General features: G+C 41.6%; 1 protein-coding gene across 2 annotated transcripts in view; it reads left to right on the top strand.

Annotated features, from left to right (window-relative positions):
• MPP7 (membrane palmitoylated protein 7) overlaps positions 1–22,964 on the top strand; it is a 255,602-nt gene extending 232,638 nt beyond the window's left edge. The window contains exons 13-17 of one of the 2 annotated variants that reach the window (XM_029238887.1): positions 6,780–6,860; positions 16,172–16,265; positions 17,253–17,361; positions 18,442–18,585; positions 20,111–20,294. In XM_029238887.1, the coding sequence (XP_029094720.1) occupies positions 6,780–6,860; positions 16,172–16,265; positions 17,253–17,361; positions 18,442–18,585; positions 20,111–20,290 (608 nt within the window). In that variant the 3' untranslated portion in view covers positions 20,291–20,294. Of the gene's footprint in view, positions 1–6,779; positions 6,861–16,171; positions 16,266–17,252; positions 17,362–18,441; positions 18,586–20,110 lie in introns of both variants that reach the window. The other variant, XM_029238888.1, reaches the window with a different exon arrangement.
• Positions 22,965–23,182: the final 218 nt, after the last annotated feature.

Here is a 23,182-nt window from a genome sequence, read left to right as displayed (position 1 = left end):
CGTGGGGGCAGGTGGGCTCAGGGTGGTCCTTCTCCACCGTCTTGGCCACTCCCTCCAAAATCTCTGTAAGATAAAAATAAAGGCTTTTTTACATTTAGTTAATGGGAATATTTGCCTAAATGTAAAGCTTAAACTAGAAACTTTCTAGCATCATTTTATTAACCCCCAAATGGGCTGTATTTCTGTGGCTGAAATGAATGAGCCTTTATATAAAATCACACACAACACATTTGCCTACTGTAAGGTAGGAGTTACTAATTAAATGCACACAAATAATTAAAAGTAACGTGCCTTTCTAATTACCTTATCCATTTGATGTATTGTTTACAAGAATTTCAACTAATGCAGATTGATGCTCATGGCTTTATTCTTTCTTTCCAGAATTTGCACACAAAGTGATTTTCTGAATTCTTATGAAATTTAAAGAAACATAGTTACGTTTCTGCTTCAAATAGAAACATTCTTTTTATTTTTAAAGCTAGCAAGCCCGTCCACTTCAGTGCACTGCATGAATTCCACATTAGTGAACTCCAGAATGATTTTTTAACATGCTTTCTTGGCTTTTCCTCTGATATCATCATTCTGTTTGAGTTTCCTTAGTCCTGAGTCAAGAATCCTAACAGACGTGCCCTGTGTATGTTGCCCAGGCCTGAGATGCTTGCCGTCTTCCTTAGGTTTAGCTTAGTTCTCAGAGGCTCTGCACAGCATGAGTTTTGAGTTCACCGGATTTGACTTCTGCCACTTTTTGTAGCCTGAGTCTTGTATTCCACCAGCATAACTTTCATCTCTATTTAAAGTGTGGGACAGCTTGGAATGGGGTGAGGGACTTTGTGAAGTTGTGGGTCACAGCCGCAAACAGCCGAGCAGCTGGCTACCTGAGCCCGTGTCCTGTCCTCGGCATTCTTTTGATAAGATGAGGGATCGAATGGAAGGAATGCAGGCGTACTGGCTTCTGAGTACCAGTGAAGCCGTAATCCCAATGTGCGATCTTGGGAAAATTACCCTTTCATTGTCTTGGTTTTCTCATCTGTAGAACGAGGATAACTATACCTTTCTGGCAGGGATGTTTTGAGGATTAGTCATGGTGTATGTAAACCATGGGACACAAGCCTGCTGCATAAAAAGACCTCATTGTGTCATCACTGTCTTTACTTTTGCAAAGCCTGCTGTCTGTGATTTAAATACATGCTGTTTAGGTTATCTTCTCTGCTTCCCTTTAGCATGAACAAGCACAGCTGGAAACAAACTCTAGAGAAACTTATTTGTATACTTATGTGTAAATGTGTGTCACCAACTGTGGTAAAAATTTATACATTGAAGAGGAGATGAATGTGTCCCGTTACAGAGACATAATAGACCTAACTCAGTGTGCATCCCTAAACCAACTGCGGTGTAAGTCATCTAAATACAAACCAGCCAACTAAAACTGTGACCTTAGGCCCCACCGTAGAAAAAGGACACAGGACAGGAGTGTGGATGGAAGATGTGATCTTAAGGTCAAGATCTAAAAGAGGAAAAAGTCTATAACTTCACCTGTGTGGGTGGCAGGATTGATCCAAGGGCCTGGCTGGGAAAATGCTGTTGAGTGGTCTGCCCGGCAGTTTTGTAGGAAGAATGGTTAAAATTATGTCCCTGTTTTAATCTTTTTGTGACAGGATCCCACCTTGAAGGTGATGGCTTCAAATAACCTAACCTAGGGGAAATTTTTAAAATAAAAGTATTTGCCACTGCACATGCTTGGCATGGTCTGTGGGCGTGCGGTAAAGCAGGGTCCCTGGTAAGAGTTAGCTTGTGTAAGGGCTAAAATTGAAAACAGTCCAAGTCTAAGGGTATCACGTGAGCAAAAGCATACTTTTCCCCCGCTAATTCCAACATGCCTACTTTTTTCCTCCAGAGCTAAAATAAATCACTGTGGTTTTTTGGCATGGGTAGAAGAAGAAAGAAAAAAATGCTAGACTCTCACTCAGCAAATTAGCTCACACTCTGGGAAGTACTCCAGGCCCCAGACCTCCTGGAGGGACACTGAATTCGCATCCTCCCTAGCCCTCGGTGCCTCTGTGGGGAGCGGGCATGGCGGGCCAGGACCTGCTGTTTAAGTTGTAGTGTTCTGTTTGCTTCTTTTTCTTGAGCGTATAGAATTGGGTTTGCATCACCTGCAAAGCATCGTAAAGCCCCGTGTTTTTCTTGTTTGTTTTCTGTTTATTTTAAAGAGTAGGTTTCAGCCCTTACTCAGATCTTGTTTGTCCCTACAGAGTGGATAAGACACATGAGCCCCTGCCTGGTGCCTGGCGCTTTGGAGACAACCCATCAATGCTTATCACTCCCCCGCCCCTCATCTTGCAGCCTCGCATTACCTTGATGTGATTCCATTCACAGGGAGGCCCCAGCCTGCGTCTGAAGCGCACCGCGGTCCTTGTCTGAGTTTAGGCAGGTGGATTTCCGTCCCTTATGCTCACTGTTCCAGCGCCAAAGTCATCCCCTTCCGTTCTGCTTCTCTGGATCTTAAGATCATGGAGCCAGGTTCAGACGTGAGCCCCACCAACTCCTGTTACGACGTTGAGCACGTTCTCTAGCCATCGCGTCCAGACATTCTAGGTGCGGATGCTTCTTGCTTTAACTCCCATGCCTTTGGTTCATTCGGCAAATAGCTTTACCTCCATGAGAGCAGAGTCACTGAGCGTAACTTAAATAAGTAAAACAACCTAACGAGTGCCTCCAGTTTGCCAGCTAGGGAAACAGTTGGTGAGCAGATAGATGACATCGCTGTTTTCAAGTCTGTTCGAGGGTGAAGAGGAGTATGCAGACGATCATGACGGAGTGTGATCGGCCCTCTGACACGCAAGGGCAGGGGGCACAAGCACTGGGCGCCCGACCCGCATTTAAAGTGTCAGGAAAGAATCCCTAGGGCGTATCTAAGACGCAGCCTGAATTAGCCAGGAAAGGACAGCAGTGTTTTTGCTGAGCGGCACGTGACGAGGACCCAGCAGCGCAGAGAAGACTCCGCCACGTTACAGGGCGCAGGGGTCTCACGCAGCCGGGGTGTGCGGTGCAAGGCGGGAGTGGCGAGAATGAAGGTTAGGGAGGGAGGCGCAGCTCCCAACGTGCAAGCCGGGCAGACCTGTCAAAGAGTCACGTCGGGTTCTCTTCCCAGTGCAGGCGTGGGAGGTGCTGGTGAGAAGTGACGGGAGCCTGGCCGGGATGCTGGGGACAGCGGTGCACAGTGCAAGGTTAAGGAAGGTGTTCCTTTCGCTTTCTTGGTCATTCCGGCTGTTTGAAGGTGGGAGACAGTGTGAATTTCCAGTACTGATGGGAAGGAGCGTGAAACAGAGTGCAGGAGAGGTGAAGACGCGGGAGGAGACCCCCTACGAGGGGCTGCAGCTGGCGGCTGGGTGTAGGCGCGCGGCTTTGTGGAGAGGACTGAGGAAGTGCGTGTGTTGGCGTTCTGAGACGGTGCTGGCTGCTGAGCAGAGGTAGGGGAGCTGCTCGGAGGCTGACTCAGGAGAGGGGCACAGATGAGGTGTCCGGGCTCGGGTGGCAGCGGTGGCAGTGGCACGTCGCAGCTCTGAGGATCTTCAGGAGGGAAGATCGACAGCCTTTGACAATTGTTAGATTAGAGGGGAGGTTCTAGGTGTGAGGAGGAGGAGATTAGGGGATTGGGATGTGACCAGATGGTGACCCGGGAAATCCAATCAGGAAAACTGGGTAACTCCTGGAGAGCCCAGGGGTCTGAGCTCTGTGGGGAGCACAGTGTGTGCATCCCTGCTCCCGTTGTACGGGCTTTCTCAGTCCAGGTGCAGACGTGTAGAGCAGCCATGAGATTGACCTTGGACTGGAAGTTTCCATGACAAGTGTGATAAAGGCCAGCGTGTAAGAGCTTTGAGGGTATTAGCAAGGTAGTGGGAGATACCACAGCCCAAGGAAGTGAAGACCCGAAGGGCTGTTAGACAAAAAGAAAGAAAACACTGGCGGTCCTTTTGATAAGAAGAGGAATAACTAAATGGGAGGGCTAATGATCAGGGATCGGGGTCTCACACGGGGAGGCCCAAATCTAATACTGTAGCGATGAGATAGCTCCTGGTGAGGCAGAGTCAGGGCTTGCGTAGTTTGTGGTTGAAGTGAAGTGGAGAGGAAGTAGGCTCTCTGCAGGGGTGTTGAAGTCGTCCCCGATGACGGCAGGATTGGGGTGCAGAGGTGACGAGAGCAGTGGTCCCAGACGGGGCAGGACCGCCTACCGCGGAACACCATGGACTTTCGTGAGGGCACCTTTTCTTTATGCAAATGGCTGAGGATGCTGGGGATGTACACCTGACATTTCTATGGAACAGAAACCTGTCCTGCATCCCACACGACTTCCCAGTGTCATGCTAGACACTGAGGGACTCATAGGTGACTCACCCGTCCCGTCTCAGGGGAAGTATTTCTACGCTGCGCTTGCACATACACTGCACGTTCTTTGTAAAAGTTTTATTTTCTTCTCTTTGATAGCCTTGATGTGTTGTATCCCTGTTTCCTTATTAAGGCTGCTTTTTCCTCTCTTTCCTTATCATATTCCAGTAAGACCCATCTGTGTTTCCACTGAGTTGCTAGACTTTATTCTGATGCTCACCTGTATCCTTGGGCTTTCATCTCCTGTTCTTTCTGGTACGGGATGGCTGCTAGTCTTTTTATTACTCTGAAGTCCAGACTTATTTAGAATAAGTAGGTGCAGACATCTGACTTCATTTTCTCCAGTCATGCCCGAGCATTTACATATCGAAATACACATTGTTTTATTGTAAATTACTTTTTGATCCTTCATACATTACAGCTAGGGCGTTACATTAATTTGGAGGGAGAAAGTATATGCGCTCGCAAGTTATATCAGCTGTGAATGCCATTTCAGGATAAAACTGGGATATTACAGAGTATTCTTTTTTTTTTCTTTTTTTTTGGGGGGGGGCGTACGCGGGCCTCTCACTGCTGTGGCCTCTCCCGTTGCGGAGCACAGGCTCCGGACGCGCAGGCTCAGCGGCCACGGCTCACGGGCCCAGCCGCTCCGCGGCATGTGGGATCTTCCCAGACCGGGGCACAAACCCGCGTCCCCTGCATCGGCAGGCGGACTCTCAACCACTGTGCCACCAGGGAAGCCCCGGAGTATTCATTTTAGAGAGAGACTTGAGAACCACTGTCTTGGGGCAGAGGGCTGGCCCCCAACAGCAGCGTGTGGGAAGGCGGACGGCGCTGGCGAGTGGCCAGCGGGGGGACAGGTCAGTTTGTGCAGGCGGAGGCCCCTTCGTCTTGCTCCCAGCTCGCCCCCACCCAGACCCCCAGCCGCTCTGCTCTGTCCTCCTGGGTGTTCTCCATTGTCCAGCATAAAACCCCATGCCTTTCAAAGCCTGGAAGAGTAAGTAGGCAAGGGAATGAACCCTTGAATACCTGGGTGCGGTGCTAGTTACTAGACATGGGTTTTCATTATTCCTCCCAAGAAAGGGAGCATGGTTCCTTTTAGGATTAGAATGAAGTCCAGCCAGGGCTCAAGGGCGAGAACGTGTCCAGTGTCTTAGTCCTTTCAGGCCAACACAGCAAAATATCACAGCCCAGGTGGCTTATAGACGACAGACATCGATTTCTCACGGTTCCAGAGGCTGGAAGTCGGAGATCAGGATGCCAGCAGTGGGGGTGAGGGCTCTCTTCTCTCCTTGTGTCCTCACATGGCCAGGCACTAGGGGGCTCTGTGACATCTCCTATTAGAGCACTAAGCCCTTTTATGGGGGCTCCACCCTCGTGACCTCAGAACCCCCCAGAGACCTTTGCTTCTAACAGAATCACGTTGGCGTTAGGGTTCCAACATGTGAATCTGGGGGGGACACAGACATTCAGACCACAGCATGGGTGTCGCCAGGTGAGGGAGTGTTGAGGATGGGCATGTAACGGAGGGCAGTCTGGCCCTGTGGCTTGCGTTCTGCTCAAGGCGTGACACCGTCACCAAATAGACCTCGATGGCAGGGCTGTGAGAAGCTAGCCGTCTGGGGCTTGTGCCCTTCTAACTCTTGATTTCGGATTCATATCTGAAACCACTCTTCATTTTCTGGCCCGAGTCTGTTCATTTTGTGTGACTCTCCCAACCCAGTTACTTTCTCTGAAGGCGGACTTCACTTATCTTTTAATCTTCACAGAGTTTACTGTATGCCTTGTTCACGACAGGTGTTTAGTATGTGCACACTGATTGAAGTACATCAGGTCTATGTAAGTTTTCAAAGGCTTAAGGACCAACTGAGAATAAACAGTGTTGCAGAGGAGCTTGACGTTGCACTGATGGTTTTGCAAGTTTAAAATGCATGATTAGGTGTTTGCACCTAAAATAAAATCAAGGTTCAAAGATTTTCTTTTATTAGGATCTAAAAACGTTTAAAATTGTGTAATTCCGTTTTTTTAGGTGCACCTATTTTTTAAGGTCTTCGGGATACCATTACCTGTTAATGTACTCAGATACTCTTGAATATGTTTCATTTGAAACAAAGATTTCTAATCTTTTTAATGGAAAGATGGGGATTTAAATTTAAAAAGTAGAAAAGCGAAATTTAAAAAAACAGGAAAAATAAGGAAATAAAAAGTAGAAAAGCAAGCAAATGACTCCTGGTTTTTTCTTACGTACAACTTAACTAGAGATAATCTCTTGACTTGGGATACATGTGAAGTTGGGTACACGTTTTCAGTCTGTCTTACGGATCATGTCATCATAGCAATGTTTATATGGTGTGTTCTGTTCAGGAGTGAATTTCTGTTTTCCTGTTTTTCAGGTCCTGTAGGGGTAGGTTTGAATGAACTGAAACGAAAGCTGCTGATCAGTGACACACAGCACTACGGCGTGACGGTGCCCCGTAAGTTCTGTGCTGTTTGCTGCTACTACTGCTGGCCCAGCACATACACAGCATGTGTGCTGCAAAGCCCTGGTGTCAGCACTCACATGTAGACCTCACCACAGCCCTGGGGAGTAGGAAGTGACAGTGTCCACATTTTACAGAGGAGGAAACTGAGGCACAAGAGTTAAGGGGTTTGCCCCAGATGACACAGATCACTGGCAAGGTGTTTGTTGCTTTCAGCTTCCCTACTTGCATTTTTTATGGTGGATTTTAATACAGGTATGACATCAAATTATTATTTACAAGTTTTCTGCTCAATAGAAGTTTATTCTGTTTCTTCAGTTTCCAGGGTTTTCCATGAGCTTTAAGATTAGAAGGGCCAAACTGCAGAGAGTGGAGGAGGCTTCTTATGAACGTTTCTTAATTACTTTTCATATTGTAGTAATTGACATAGAGTAATTTTTCATGGCCATATAATCCAAATGTGGTAGGCTTCTTATCAGTATACAGAATTAGGTCTGTTTTTATAAAAGTGGTTTTCACAGGCATTCTTACAAGTGAAATGTGATCCTGGAAGCATTTTGATACCCAGAATAAATGCCATTTGACTACTTAACAGGTTGATGTTAGGGAACCATCTAAAAGACTAGATTAAATGTTGGCTTTTTAAGTGGTTTTAGTAATGTTAAAAAAAAGTCATTTGTATAATGCCCTTAGCAATGTTCTCTAGTTTTGGACTAGTTGAACTTTATTTTAAAATTATAGTTTTCTGTTACCTTGTTACGCCTTGTTACTGCATTTTTCCAAGTTATTGTTTGTAATCATTTTCAGCCGTAAGTTATAGGGCTGCTGGTTTCTACCAACAGAGATGAAAGTAGAGGAAACTGGAAATATGGAATTAAACAGTTTCTTAATTATGTATTTCTCTCACAAAAGCTGAATTGCAATATACAAGTCATTAGAACATTTTACAAAACAACTGTTAAGCTTACAGGTGAGCAATTACAGAAGAAACCTAGAAGATGGAAAACAGATTACAAAGGAAAAAAAACAAATTAATTTCCTACTGTGTCTTCATTGCCCTTATTTGTCTTATTTTGCCCTCCCAACAACGGTGTAAGATGGGCAATATCTCCATGTCACAGAGGAGGAAACAGGTGAAAGGATACTTTGATTGACTCAGAGGTTCCATAGGCAATAGCTGCACTTGGATTTGAAGCCAGGTCTCACGTTCTCGCTACCGTATGATGCTGCGCAGCCCTTTGCAACTCCAGATTCTCTTTACTGCAGCCCAATTAGTAGTAAAAACTAATTTCTTTTGAAGAGGATAAAGGTTAATAAGGCTGCCTATCAAATGTAACCCTCCATGATAATTTTGGTATTACTCAGGGCACTTTGGACTCAGTTAATCCAACTATTAAAATACTGTTTGCGTCTGAAGTTGTTATAGAAGTTAACAACATCCAGAAATGTTCTGGGGCTGAGACTCTCCAAAGAAATCCCTAAAGGAGTAATTTTCCTTTTTAAACAGGTGTTAATGTCAAAAGATCCCCAGAACGCAGTGTTTTCCATACTTGCCTGATAATAAGAGTCTCTTGAGGTTCTTATGAAAAGATTCCAAGGCCTTTCCAAAGAGATTCTCCTTCTGGAGACCTGACAGAATTCCTGAAAATCTGTATTTATAGCACGTATCCCAGGTGATTCACTGTGTCAGTCATGTGTGAGAAATACAGCCATAGCATCAAATGAGGATGATTTAATTAATTAAGAAGATATTTTAAGAGCAGTTTTGGAATTTTAGATTGCTTTGCTTTGTAAAAGACTTTTAGGTAGAGTCGTGATCATCTGGAGAAAAATTATTGCTTTGATTATACCACTGGTATTCTGTTTGATGTTTAAATTCTCTGTTCCAAAAAATGTACCAGATATCCACCAGAAGGGGTAAATGGAAAAGATTTGGAGCAGTGGAACTCTCGCACATTGCTGGGGTGGGGAAGCAGAGTAATTCAGCCACTTTGGAAAACTACGGATCTGTTGAGGCTGAGCAAACCTGATACCCTGTGACCCAGCCGCTCCGCTCCTAGGACACTCCTCCCAGAAATGCATACAATATGTACTCAGATATGCATAGAAACGGTACTCAGAAGAGCTCAAAACTGGAAGCTACCCCAGTGCCCATCAGTAGTAGACTGGATAAGCAAATGGTGGTATATTCACACAGAGGGATGTTGTAATGCAGTGATGATCTGCTACCGCATGCAAAAGTACACGACTCCCACAAACATTATGCTGAACGAAAAGAGGTCGACAGACGCAAACGAGAATGTGCTTATGACGCCCTTTTTATAAATGCAGGAAAGGCAGTGCTAATACGTGCTGTTAGAAGTCTTGAGGAGGTGGGTTGGAGGGGGTTCTGCGTCCTGGCAATTTTCTTCTTCGGAGTACTGGTTACACGGGTGTATTTGATGTGTGAAGATTCATCGGGCTTCCATGGGAACTTCTCTGTATATTATACTTCAGGTTTTTAAACATAAAAAAGAAACACTTGGTAGTTAAGTTAATTGTTGATTTAGTTAATGTCCTGGTTTTGATATGTACTATAGTTATGGAAGGTGTTACCCTTGGAAGAAGCTGAGTGATGGTTACATGAGGCCTCTATGTGCTATTTTTGCAACTTATTGTGAATCTATGATTATTTCAATTTAAAAAAAAAACTTTTTGAAGGGATGCTAAATTAGGTAAATGTATACGTATACGTGAATCAGCTATACGTATACATATATCCCCATATCCCCTCCCTCTTGAGCCTCCCTCCCACCCTGCCTATCCCACCCCTCTAGGTGGTCACAAAACACCGAGCTGATCTCCCTGTGCTATGCAGCTGCTTCTCACCAGCTACCTGTTTTACATTTGGTAGTGTATATATGTCCATGCCACTCTATCACTTCACCCCAGCTTACCCTTCCCCCCCCCATGTCCTCAAGTCCATTCTCTATGGCTGCGTCTTTATTCCTGTCCTGCACCTAGGTTCTTCAGAGCCTTTTTTTTTTTTTTTTTTAGATTCCATATATGTGTTAGGATACGGTATTTGTTTTTCTCTTTCTGACTTACTTCACTCTGTATGACAGACTCTAGGTCCATCCACCTCACTACAAATAACTCAATTTCGTTTCTTTTTATGGCTGAGTAATATTCCATTGTATATCTGTGCCACATCTTCTTTATCCATTTATCTGTCGGTGGACACTTAGGTTGCTTCCTAATGTCCTGGCTATTGTAAATAGAGCTGCAGTGAACATTGTAGTACATGTCTCTTTTGGATTCTGTTTACTAGTATTTTGTTGAGGATTTTTGCATCTATGTTCATCAGTGATATTGGCCTGTAGTTTTCTTTCTTTGTGACATCCTTGTCTGGTTTTGGTATCAGGGTGATGGTGGCCTCGTCGAATGAGTTTGGGGGTGTTCCTCCCTCTGCTATATTTTGGAAGAGTTTGAGAAGGATAGGTGTTAGCTCTTCTCTAAATGTTTGATAGAATTCACCTGTGAAGCCACCTGGTCCTGGGCTTTTGTTTTTTGGAAGATTTTAATCACAGTTTCAATTTCAGTGCTTGTGATTGGTCTGTTCATATTTTCTGTTTCTCCCTGATTCAGTCTTGGCAGGTTGTGCATTTCTAAGAATTTGTCCATTTCTTCCAGGTTGTCCATTTTATTGGTATAGAGTTGATTGTAGTAATCTCTCGTGATCTTTTGCATTTCTGGAGTGTCAGTTGTTACTTCTCCTTTTTCATTTCTAATTCTGTTGATTTGAGTCTTCTCCCTCTTTTTCTTGATGAGTCTGGCTAATCGTTTATCAATTTTGTTTATTTTCTCAAAGAACCCGCTTTTAGTTTTATTGATCTTTGCTATCGTTTCCTTCATTTCTTTTTCATTTATTTCTGATCTGATCTTTATGATTTCTTTCCTTCTGCTAACTTCGGGTTTTTTTGTTCTTCTTTCTCTAATTGCTTTAGGTGCAAGCTTAGGTTGTTTATTTGAGATGTTTCCTGTTTCTTAAGGTAGGATTGTATTGCTATAAACTTCCCTCTTAGAACTGCTTTTGCTGCATCCCATAGGTTTTGGGTCGTTGTGTTTTCATTGTCATTTGTTTCTAGGTATTTTTTGATTTCCTCTTTGATTTCTTCAGTAATCTCTTGGTTATTAAGTAATGTGTTACTTTGCCTCCATGTGTTTGTATTTCTTACATATTTTTTCCTTTAATTGATATCTAGTCTCATAGCATTGTGGTCAGAAAAGATACTTGATACAATTTCAATTTTCTTAAATTCACCAGGCTTGATTTGTGACCCAAGATGTGATCTATCCTGGAGAATGTTCCATGAGCACTTGAGAAGAAGGTGTATTCTGTTGGTTTTGGATGGAATGTCCTTTAAATATCAGTTAAGCCCATCTTGTTTAATGTATCATTTAAAGCTGTGTTTCCTTATTTATTTTCATTTTGGATGATCTGTCCATTGGTGAAAGTGGTGTGTTAAAAGTCTCATACTATGATTGTGTGACTGTTGATTTCCCCTTTTTTGGCTGTTAGTATTTGCCTTGTGTATTGAGGTGCTCCTATGTTGGGTCATAAATATTTACAATTGTTATATCTTCTTGGATTGATCCCTTGATCATTACATAGTGTCCTTCTTTGTCTCTTGTAATAGTCTTTGCTTTCAAGTCTATTTTGTCTGATATGATAATTGCTACTCCAGCGTTCTTTTGATTTCTATTTGCATGGAGTATCTTTTTCCATCCCCTCACTTTCAGTCTGTATGTGTCCCTAGGTCTGAAGTGGGTCTCTTGTAGACAGCATATGTATGGGTCTTGTTTTTGTATCCATTCATCCAGTCTGTGTCTTTTGGTTGGAGCATTTAATCCATTTACATTTAAGGTAATTATCGATATGTATGTTCCTCTTCCCATTTTCTCAATTGTTTTGGGTTTATTATTGTAGGTCCTTTTCTTCTCTTGTGTTTCCTGCCTAGAGAAGTTCCTTTAGCATTTGTTGTAAAGCTCGTTTGGTTGTGCTGAATTCTCTTAGCTTTTGCTTGTCTGTAAAGATTTTAATTTCTCTGTCGAATATGAATGAGATCCTTGCTGGGTAGAGTAATCTTGGTTTTAGGTTTTTCTCTTTCATCACTTTCAGTATGTCCTGCCACTCCCTTCTGGCTTGCAGAGTTTCTGCTGAAAGATCAGCTGTTAACCTTATGGGGATTCCCTTATGTGTTACTTGTTGTTTTTCCCTTGCTGCTTTTAATATTTGTTCTTTGTATTTAATTTTTGATAGTTTGCTTAATGTGTGTCTTGGCATGTTTCTCCTTGGATTTATCCTGTATGGGACTCTCTATGCTTCCTGGACTTGATTAACTATTTCCTTTCCCATATTAGGGAAGTTTTCAGCTATAATCTCTTCAAATATTTTCTCAGTCCCTTTCTTTTTCTCTTCTTCTTCTGGGAGCCCTATAATTTGAATGTTGGTGCGTTTAATGTTGTCCCAGAGGTCTCTGAGAATGTCCTCAAATCTTTTCATTCTTTTTTTTTTATTCTGCTCTGCAGTAGTTGTTTCCACTATTTTACCTTCCAGGTCACTTATCTGTTCTTCTGCCTCAGTTATTCTGCTGTTGATCCCTTCTAGGAATTTTTAATTTCATTTATTGTGTTGTTCATCTTTGTTTGTTTGCTGTTTAGTTCTTCTAGTTCCTTGTTAAATGTTTCTTGCATTTTCTCCATCCTATTTCCAAGTTTTTGGATCATCTTTACTATCATTATTCTGAATTCTTTTTCAGGTAGACTGCCTATTTCCTCTTCATTTGTTAGGGCTGGTGGGTTTTTGCCTTGCTCCTTCATCTGCTGTGTATTTCTCTGTCTTCTCATTTTGCTTAACTTACTGTGTTTGGGGTCTTCTTTTCGCAAGTTGCAGGTTCGTAGTTCCCGTTGTTTTTGATGTCTTTCCCTAGTGGCTTAGGTTGGTTCAGTGGGTTGTGTAGGCTTCCTGGTGGGGGGGACTAGTGCCTGTGTTCTGGTGGATAAGGCTGGATCTTGTCTTTCTGGTGGGCAGGTCCACGTCTGGTGGTGTGTTTTGGGGTGTCTGTGGACTTACTATGACTTTAGGCAGCCTCTCTGCTAATGGGTGGGGTTGTGTTCCTGTCTTGCTACTTGTTTGGCATAGGATGTCCAGCACTGTAGCTTGCTGGTCGTTGAGTGAAGCTGGGTGCTGGTGTTGAGATGGAGATCTCTGGGAGATTTTCGCCGTTTGATATTATGTGGAGCTGGGAGGTCTCTTGTGGACCAGTGTTCTGAAGTTGGCTCTCCCACCTCAGTGGCACAGCCGTGACGCCTGGCTGGAGCACCAAGAGCCTGTCCTCCACACGGCTCAGGATAAAAGGGAGAAAAAAACGAAAGAAAGAAGATAAAAAATAATAAAGTAAAACAAATAAAATAAAGTTATTAAAATAAAAAATAATTATTAAGAAAAAAAAATTTCTTAAATTAAAAAAAAATGGACAGACATAACCCTAGGACAAATGGTAAAAGCGAAGCTACACAGGCAAAATCTCACACAGAAGCATACACATACACACTCACAAAAAGAGAAAAAGGGAAAAATATATATATATTGTTGCTCTCAAAGTCCACCTCCTCAATTTGGGATGATCCGTTGTGTATTCGGGTATTCCACAGATGCAGGTACATCAAGTTGATTGTGGAGCTTTAATCTGCTGCTCCTGAGGCTGCTGGGAGAGATTTCCCTTTCTCTTCTTTGTTCGCACAGCTCCCGGGGCTCAGCTTTGGATCTGGCCCCGCCTCTACGTGTAGGTCGCCAGAGGGTGTCTGTTTTTCACTCAGACAGGACGGGGGTTAAAGGAGCATCTGATTTGGGGGCTCTGGCTCACTCAGGCCGGGGGGAGGGAGGGGCGCGGAGTGCGGGGCGAGCCTGCGTCGTCAGAGGCCAGTGTGACGTTGCACCAGCCTGAGGCGTGCTGTGTGTTCTCCTGGGGAAGTTGTCCCTGGATCCCGGGACCCTGGCAGTGGCGGGCTGCACAGGCTCCCTGGAAGGGAGATGTGGAGAGTGACCTGTGCTCGCACACAGGCTTGTTGGTAGTGGCAGCAGCAGCCTTAGCGTCTCACGCCCGTCTCTGGGGCTCGCGCCGGTCCCTGGAGCTCCTTTAAGCAGCGCTGTGAATCCCCTCTCCTCGAGCACCGGGAAACAAAGAGGGAAGAAAAAGTCTCTTGCCTCTTCGGCAGCTCCACACTTTTCCCGGACTCCCTCCCGGCTAGCCGTGGCACACTAACCCCCTCAGGCTGTGTTCACGCCGCCAACCCCAGTCCTCTCCCGGTGCTCCGACCGAAGCCCGAGCCTGAGCTCACAGCCCCGCCCGCCCCGGCAGGTGAGCAGACAAGCCTCTCGGGCTGGTGAGTGCTGGTCGGCCCTGATCCTCTGTGCGGGAATCTCTCCGCTTTGCCCTCCGCACCCCTGTGGCTGTGCTCTCCTCCGTGTCCCCGAAGCTCCCCCCTCCGCCACCCGCAGTGTCCGCCCGTGAAGGGGCTTCTAGTGTGTGGAAACCTTTCCTCCTTCACGGCTCCCTCCCACTGGTGCGGGTCCCGTACCTATTCTTTTGTCTCTGTTTATTCTTTTTTCTTTTGCCCTACCCAGGTATGTGGGGAGTTTCTTGCCTTTTGGGAGGTCTGAGGTCTTCTGCCAGCGTTCAGTAGGTGTTCTGTAGGAGTTGTTCCCCGTGTAGATGTATTTCTGGTGTATCTGTGGGGAGGAAGGTGATCTCCGCGTCTTACTCTTCCGCCATCTTGAAGCTCCTCCCTTTCTCGGTTCTTTTCTGTTGAATAATGGAACACTGCATCCCGATATTACGAATGCAACGTTCTATTGACCCCAGGTCCTGTTATAATATTCTGGAGAAAGGTGATGTTTTATTTTAGCTATAACCGACTAGTTTATGTTTAGACTGTAAGTTTTACGTCATTTTCTGTAAGTTATGGTTTAAATCTCACTTCAATTCTCTAAACTTCTGCTGTGTTGGTTTGGGTCTGCCCTGTTATGTGTAGTTCAGGGATTAGTTTGCAACATGTGTGCATAGTGCAGATCTCAGCTCCGTTCTCTAAGCCTTCTCTCCATTGGTTTGGGTGTGTTCTGGACTTCCACTACTCACGGATTAGGCTGAGACTTGTGTATTCTAATCTTAATTCACTTCTTACAAGTTCGTTATGCGGGTTTGAGTCTGTGCTGCATGTGTACGGCTTAGGGGTTATTCTTAGGCCAGTGCTGGTTTGTGCACGGAATTAGAGTATTTCCTTCTCTAGCTCTGTCCCTTCCTGGGTTCCTTGCACACTCTTCAGCTCACAGGGGCGTTATTTTTTCTGGTCCTTTTCCCCAGGAAGTCAGGCCTTCTGTTGGAATTTAGACACACATTCCTCCATGCTGCTCTGTGAACGAGCCCACCCCTAGGGCAAAGCTAAAAGCAAATAAAAGTTAAACCCTTCCCCAGGGCGGTTGACTCTCTTCCACAGTCTACCTGCTTTTTTTATTTTCAAAGTGCTCAAAACAAAAATAGATGTTTTGGGTCCAGAGGTTTTAGTTGTAATCAGCAGGAAGGATGGACTGTAGTCAGTTTTTCACGTGCCATATCAGCCTGCAGTTCCTTAGGGTTTTGTTTTCGTTTTTAGAGTTATTTTCTGCTCCATTATAATTCAGTAGCAAATAATTAGGCAGAATTGCTGAAAGTTTAGAAGTTCACTTGTATTTCAAGAAGATGTTTATGATTTTTCAAAGGAGAAATGAATAGCACATAGAAGTCTTTGACTTTGCTTGGGAAATTAAGCTTTGATAGCATACACCATGTGCCCTGTGCAGAAAATAGTAAAATAATTTTAAGAGTTTTTACCTTTCAACGTAGTGGGCAGTAGACTTGCTTACAATGAACAAAGAATCAATATGACAATAATAAGTATATTATTTGCCAAAGAAAGCAGTTTTTCCTCAAGGGTTGAAATACCATTTTTGTTTAATTAACATATTAAAGCCCCTTCAGAATAATTAATAGCATAAACATAATGCAACTTAATTTTGAATCCATCTTCAAGTCAATATAACTTTAATATCAGTGGAAAAACTGAATTAATGGGATTCCTATATTTTATTAGCTAATTTGCTTTTTAAGTTTTAAAATCTTATTTAAGAAAAGTCCTTTAATCAAATATATGATAATTTCTTTTTTAGTATTTTACTTAGGGTGGCTGGTGCAGACTTTTCTGAACTCTTTTTAATTAAATCACAGACACCACCAGACCAAGAAGAAGCCAGGAGAGTGATGGTGTTGAATATGTCTTCATTTCCAAGCACTTGTTTGAGACCGATGTACAAAATAACAAGTATGTGGACTTCTTTTAGAATCTTTGTAGAACTATTGTTTTTAAACATGTACCCATATGTCTAGTTGTAGACAACTGAGGGTTCCCTTCCGTTTGAAATGAATTTTCATTTTTATAATATTTGAAACTGATAAAAAGATAATTCAGTTAGTGGTTATTACCCATCTTTGCCTGTAATCTTTTAATAACCTAGAGCTGTTGTGTATCTGGTAAATTGAATGTGTCGGGATTATTTTGCTAGTGTATTATTGTGAGATCGTCCTACCCCTGTAATTGAATCTTAACGTAGAATTTAGATAGAACTTTATTTTAGTAACTAGTAACTGTGTAATAGATCCCTAGTTCCAGTCTTTTCCACATACCTCCCTCCCTCTCATTGGCTCTTCAAAATAATGTTAATCATCTTGCTTGTACCATATCCTCTAGCAAGCGCTAAGTCTCCCAGCCCCTGGTTTTCCATTTGCTGAAGCATGGATATTTTAGGGTATCAGGGAGCAATGTGTGCTCTAATGTGGGATTGTGGGACTTTATTGAAACATCGAAATGCTTTTTCCGTGTTTGGCACAGCGATTGAGTTTTTATAGCACGTTCTCAGCTGTCCTGCTCGCGTTAGCCACCAGCCAGTCCTCCTCGAGTTCTAAAGCTGAGCTTGGTTGTTCTTTCGTGTGCAGTGAAATTTCAGTAGTTTTTATTGTTTGGCTTATTCACTGTTTTATTGCATTGCATTAGTTCTGAAAAAGAGGTGATGGAAAACATTAGAGTCCTGCTGGACTAAAGTACTTTTTTTCTGCTTAAGTGTAATACAAGCAAGTGTTACTGATTTGAAAAAATGAAATAGAAGATTTTTTTAAAATTGACGTTCTGGAGTACTTGGACCTAGTTATTTTATTAAAAGCAGTTTAAAAAATTACATGTTCAGCAAAAACATCTTTTATATATGAATTATGTCTGCCATATATAATTCACAAATGATTCTAATTTCTACAGGTTTATTGAATATGGTGAATATAAAAACAACTATTACGGCACAAGTATAGACTCAGTTCGGTCTGTCCTAGCTAAAAACAAAGTTTGTTTGTTGGACGTTCAGCCTCATGTAAGTGAACAGTGACCTATTCAACACCCTTCAAGCCCATGTAATCTACCACATTTGAGCATTTCAGTATGGGGTAAATCTGAAATCTACTCACTTTTGGCATATAGGTGGCTTTCCTAAGGTGACAAAAGCATTTAAATGTCAGTTGAGAAGTTTCTGCTGAAAAGAAGCCCATGTTGTTATTAGGAAACAGGGGTCGGGGAAGCCTCGACATTTGTGTTTGTAACTCTTATTTGGATTCAGTGTTTGCCAAGTGTAATGTCTCTTAGATATTTCTTCTATGTATTTTGTATTTAAAAATATGTTGCATTATATGTATAATGTATTTCATGTATGCATTGTTATAAGTGTTCATCATTTTTGACAATGGACATTTTGGTTCTCAGTCCTCTTTCGTTGATTTTGGTTCTGTAAATATTCTAGAAGTGTAAACTGCCCGGCGAGAGCCGCGGGCATCTCACAGGAGCTGTACCAGGAACAAGTCGCCAGGTAGAGCTCGCCTGGCACCCTGGGAACTCATGTCATGTGGACTGAGTGCCAGTGGGTGAAGCAGTGCACTTCCCTGTCTCACCACAGACCCCCCCAGCAGAGACGCAGCCCACAGCATTCTCCTCGTTACCCAGAGGCAGTGCTGCGAGCTTTGTGAAAAGCAGGGGGCTTGCCCTTTGTAGGGGGCTCTGAAGGGCAGAATGAAAGAGGAGGGAGACCTCAACCTGAGATCAGGAAGAGACGTAAACAGGATGGTTGGAAGACTTTCATGTAAAGAAAGTTAACTCATAGCATCTTTTGGGTATTAGATCTAAAAACTAGTTTTCTGATATTTTTAGCTGCTTCTCTTCAGTATTAATTATGGCATATTTCAAAGCATTTTTAAAGACAAGTTACATTCTCCATCTTTTGAGAGGTGTCTGTTACATTTAATTGTCAACAACTGATTGAACAACAATGTATTGAAAGACCTGCTAACCTTAATTAGGAAATAATTTTAAGGAATTTTCTCCTTAGAAAGGAAATTCAGTTTTGTTATAAAACTCATGACATTATGAAGAAATGTAAGAAAACTTATTTTCTTCATTGCAGACAGTGAAGCACTTAAGGACACTAGAATTTAAGCCCTATGTGATATTTATAAAGCCTCCGTCAATAGAGCGTTTGAGGGAGACAAGAAAAAATGCAAAGATTATTTCAAGCAGAGATGAGCAAGGTGCTGCAAAGCCCTTTACGGTGAGTATGAGGATGCTTTACTGAAAATACACAAGCAGGACTTAAAATCATGTGCAGTAGTGACTCTGCATTAGGGAGACTGCAGTAGATGAAGGAGATCCAAACACCCATGCGAGACAGAGCTGTATTTAGGCGCTCGCATTCAGTGATTGCACTGTAACTGCTTTCTCGGCTTCTGTGAATGACCTTCATATTACACTGACTCTGAGCTATTTTGTATGCTATTATGTACACTTATAAAATTTTTGAAGGCACATGTAAAAAGTTAGACCACTGAGTTTTTAACTAGCCTTATTTTTAAAGGGAAAAATACCAAAGTCAGGTACTATTACTCATTAATAGTCTAGATGAAAATTTAATAATTTGCCTTGTCTGTTTGTATCAACATCATATTTAGCATAGTGAAAGAAAAAGCATCATTTTGGGTGTAGGACAAGCAGACTTGTATTATTCAATCTGTATTTGTATTCCCTTTGACTGTTATTAGAAACGGCAGCTGTGGTTTGTTAATGACTAGAATGACTCTGGCAGGGCCTTTCATTGTTTTTTGTTTTTAACCATAAGACGATGTAGTCTACTTTAGGCTTAAAAATAAAAAGCAGAGAAATTTAATGGCAGAAGGTTTTTTCCCCTCCCTCTCTTAATTAACTCATCTTTAACTTTAGTCTGTATTAATTTGTAAACTATTAATTGTGGGTACCAAGTACAGATAATGTTTTTGATTCCCAGTATTTTAAAAATATCTTTTTTCTAAAGTACTGACAATACACAACCATACTGAACAGGTACTGTTATATGAGGTTAATTACTCAGGGCTCTGGATTAACACTAAAATTAAAATTTCTGTTGTGAAAATCTTCTATGACATTGAAATGTAGACTCTGAAAAGACTCCAAGAAGTCACAGTATAAAGAGTTATTGTACTATTTATTATAGTATTGTACTATGTGAAGATTTCTCAATGAAGATAATAAATGATAACATAAGATTTAACTCACGTTTATGTATATAGTCTTGTTTTATAATCAACTAAAATTCTTACTGGTTTCAAAAATGTGAGTATGAAGGGCCCCTGACCCACTTCCTACTTCTACTGAGACGTAGAAGGACATAATATAAGTGTCCTTTCATAAATGTATCCAACTCTGAAAAAGTAGTTTGTTATACATTCCTTGCTATGAATAAATGTGAACAAGGCAGGCAAAGCCTAAGGGTAAACAATTCTCCTTTAATACTGAAATATCCCTGTAATGATAAGCGAGTGACTAATTATCCTGAAATTTAGGTAAGGCAGGAGTTTTGACTCTTGTCAGGGCAGTTTAGTTACAAGCAAATAGAGAGAGAGGGTATTAGAAATTATGGCTTCTGAAGAACTTATAGTTAAAGAGGATAATTTTCTTTTGTGGCTGAGGTGAAATAGTGAACACAGAGCAACATTAGATAAACCAGTTGTGCAATATTTGCATTGACGTGACGTGGTAAAATTGCCTGGTTAACCAGTTTTTTAAAATACTTCTTTTTGTAGGAGGAAGACTTTAAAGAAATGATTAAATCTGCCCAGATAATGGAAAGTCAATATGGTCATCTTTTTGACAAAACTATAGTAAATGATGATCTCACCATGGCCTTCAGTGAGCTTAAAACAACTTTTGACAAACTGGAGACAGATACCCACTGGGTTCCAGTGAGCTGGTTGCATTCGTAACTAAGGGAAATTTCCATAATTATCTTTTCTGTAGAGTGCATGATTAAATCAGTTACCATTTTGGTGGTAGGGTTTTTTAATCTATATCACTGTTAAGATGTGCAATCTTGGTTAAAATTGATGTGTTGGTTTTGTTTGTATCTTTTTACAGCCTTATTTCAAGCACAGTGTTTGAGTTTAAGGTCCAAAGTCAAAATCTGCACAGTACCGTATTCTGGTTGTCTTGACCGTGTAGCTCTATCTCCAAAATGGGGTTGAACTTTTTAGAGAGACACAGCTGGAGAATGTACACGGGAGTTCAGTGCTTCAGCTGGTCTCCGACGTCATCACTGCCTTGGAGTTTGCATGTCAGCCGCTGAATACGTTCAGTTCACAGTCTTCAGGAGCCAGACATCATCATAGAGGCGCCTGGGCTGGCAGTAAGGCCGAGTCCTCTTACTGTTCTGCAAGTGCAAACTTTTTCTTACATAGACACAACATATTCACAGTTACAGTTTGAGAAGGCCTTATGAGTGCATATATCAGTGACTCAACAAATGTTTAATAAGGGAAGATGGGCTTTTAAAAATTACTATTTATGAAACTAAAAACCTTTCTTTATGGCTTAAGAATGGTGATATCCTGGGGCAAGTAAGATTACAAAGGACATTTTTATTTGTAAATCCTCAGACAACATTTCTGGACTCACCAGAAATTCTGGAGCCAGTTATCTGGCTTTGGGTTTTCCCAATAAATTATAAGAATGATTCCTATTCTAAAAGTAGGTTTTACTTGTTACTGCTACAGTTAAAGAAAATGTGATCATTTTTCAAATGTGTGCAATTGATCACAATATATTTAAATTGCACTATAAGATATGTTTTAGAAAACTTTTCATGTAATGTTATTTCTTCGTCATCAAAATAGTTAACACTGGGCAGATACCATCCTAGTCTTGCCATTTTTAAAGAAGTTTAAGAAAGACTCTTTTGTTGTAAATATTTAGATGGGATCTCTCATTTTTCTTGGATGCTACTCATCTTCAGTGAGTAAATTATATAGCTCAAAATACCAGAAATGTCCATAGTTGTGTAAGAGAACATGTCCTCCCATTCTTGCATGCCGTAAGACCCTGTCAATCAGAAATCATTGCATCTGTGACTTTCAAGCAGAAAAAACGATATTTTTTGTTGATTTGTAAAGAGAGTTTAGATGTCCCGTTTAAAGAAAAAGAGTGTAGTGAAATTTTATATATTTATGAAATATTTGAAAGGCATATTTTTTTAATTATCAAATGAGGCTATTCATTAAATAAATAGTATGTAAAGACATCATAATTTAAGATAGTAGTTTTATAAGTCAGGGTCAACATTCCATGTAAATATTTGGCCTTTATTCATATGCAGATCCACAAGTGTGTTCTGTGTGCACATTTGATAGCATCACTCACTGAGTTTCCTTCAGACGTGTCAAATTTCATACCTTGATACACACTCACAGCTAAATAGTTAGATAACCAGACATTGTTACTTGACAGCATAATCCAAACAGCAAGGTCTAAGTTAATTAACTAAATAGCAAGCAATTTAGTTTAAAAAGGGGTTGGTGGGTTGCCAGATCTAATATTGAAGCCATACTTTATAGTTGTGTGGCTGGTCTAAGAAAGTACAAATCTTCCTTAGGTGGTTTGGGTAGAATATTCTCTTTGAACATTGACTGAAATTTCCGAAAAATCAGGACTTCCTAGGAAATGAATTATAATTTAGGCAGTCCAAATTCTTTGTTCAGAAATAGTACCTGGTTTGCTTTTTTTCATTTACAGACAATTGCCTCAATTCTTTCCTGCGGAGGTAGAGATAGTGTAACGTGGTAGAAACGGAGTCCTTTTTGGTGGTGGTGGTGGAGGTGTTATAGAACTATATTTGTCCAGCCTTTCTCCCTTTTTACACGAGAGCTGGGCAGTATTTTTTTAAATAATGGAAAGAGGTACTTCAGCAATTTGAAAAATCTTTTATCAGGTAATATACATACGTGGTCTTGCAAGTGACGTTTACACGGCCACCTTGATGCTTAGAAAGAGATTCAGTTAAAATTTAATGCGGCAGGGCCAACTCCGTGGGCTCTGATTAATGTTGCAAAGGGCCCTTGATTCTGTGCTTTATGCGGCCTCGGCTCCCTCTCTAGCAAGGACAGACTAGTTCTTTAGGCAGCTTGCTTCTGAGACAGTGTCAGCCACTATTTGAGAGAACAGGAATATTGGGTTTTTTAAGTCCATGTATTTAAAATCCAAGATCAAGAAGATAATTCTATACTCCCATTATTAACATACTGGAATCTTTTTTTTACCATTATTTTACTTACCAATATAGACATTATCGATATCTTTAAGGCTGACCTTCCTGGCATTGTGTAATGATTGAATGTATCTAAATTGTAATAATTTAAAATTGACAAACATGTAAAACGAAATTATGTTGTTAAAAGTTTCCTGAAAATACAGAGTTTTATTATTTATTTTCTTTTTGACTAGCAAGAGTTTATAAATAAAAGTCATGGAAAACCTTTGAGCTTAATAAAGTATCTTCAAATTATGTGTGTACTCTCTTGAAGATGGCTCTTGCACTTGGTATCTACTTCACTGTTTCCAATGGTGGAAAAACTTGTTTTTTTTAATGACACCAAGTGATATATTTGAACTGGCTCTGTCTAAAATTAAATTTCATATTTGTTTCAAACATTAATTGGTTTCATCCAGGTTATTGGAGAGGTGGACTTCACTAGCCTTGCCCTTACCCACACGGTCCAGCCACTTAAAGCTGTGGAGCAAAGAATGGAATGGTTGGTCCCAGCCCATCCGTGATGGGGACACCCCGCCCCACCTCTTTCCGTCAGGCATTGAGCGGCACCCACATC

The sequence above is a fragment of the Monodon monoceros genome, unplaced genomic scaffold (genome assembly GCF_005190385.1).
Source record: "Monodon monoceros isolate NGI ecotype Baffin Bay Population unplaced genomic scaffold, NGI_Narwhal_1 Super_Scaffold_21, whole genome shotgun sequence".
NCBI classification, from domain to species: Eukaryota; Metazoa; Chordata; class Mammalia; order Artiodactyla; family Monodontidae; genus Monodon; species Monodon monoceros.
Note: the sequence above shows the minus strand (reverse complement) of the source record. Positions and strands in the feature narration are given on the sequence as shown.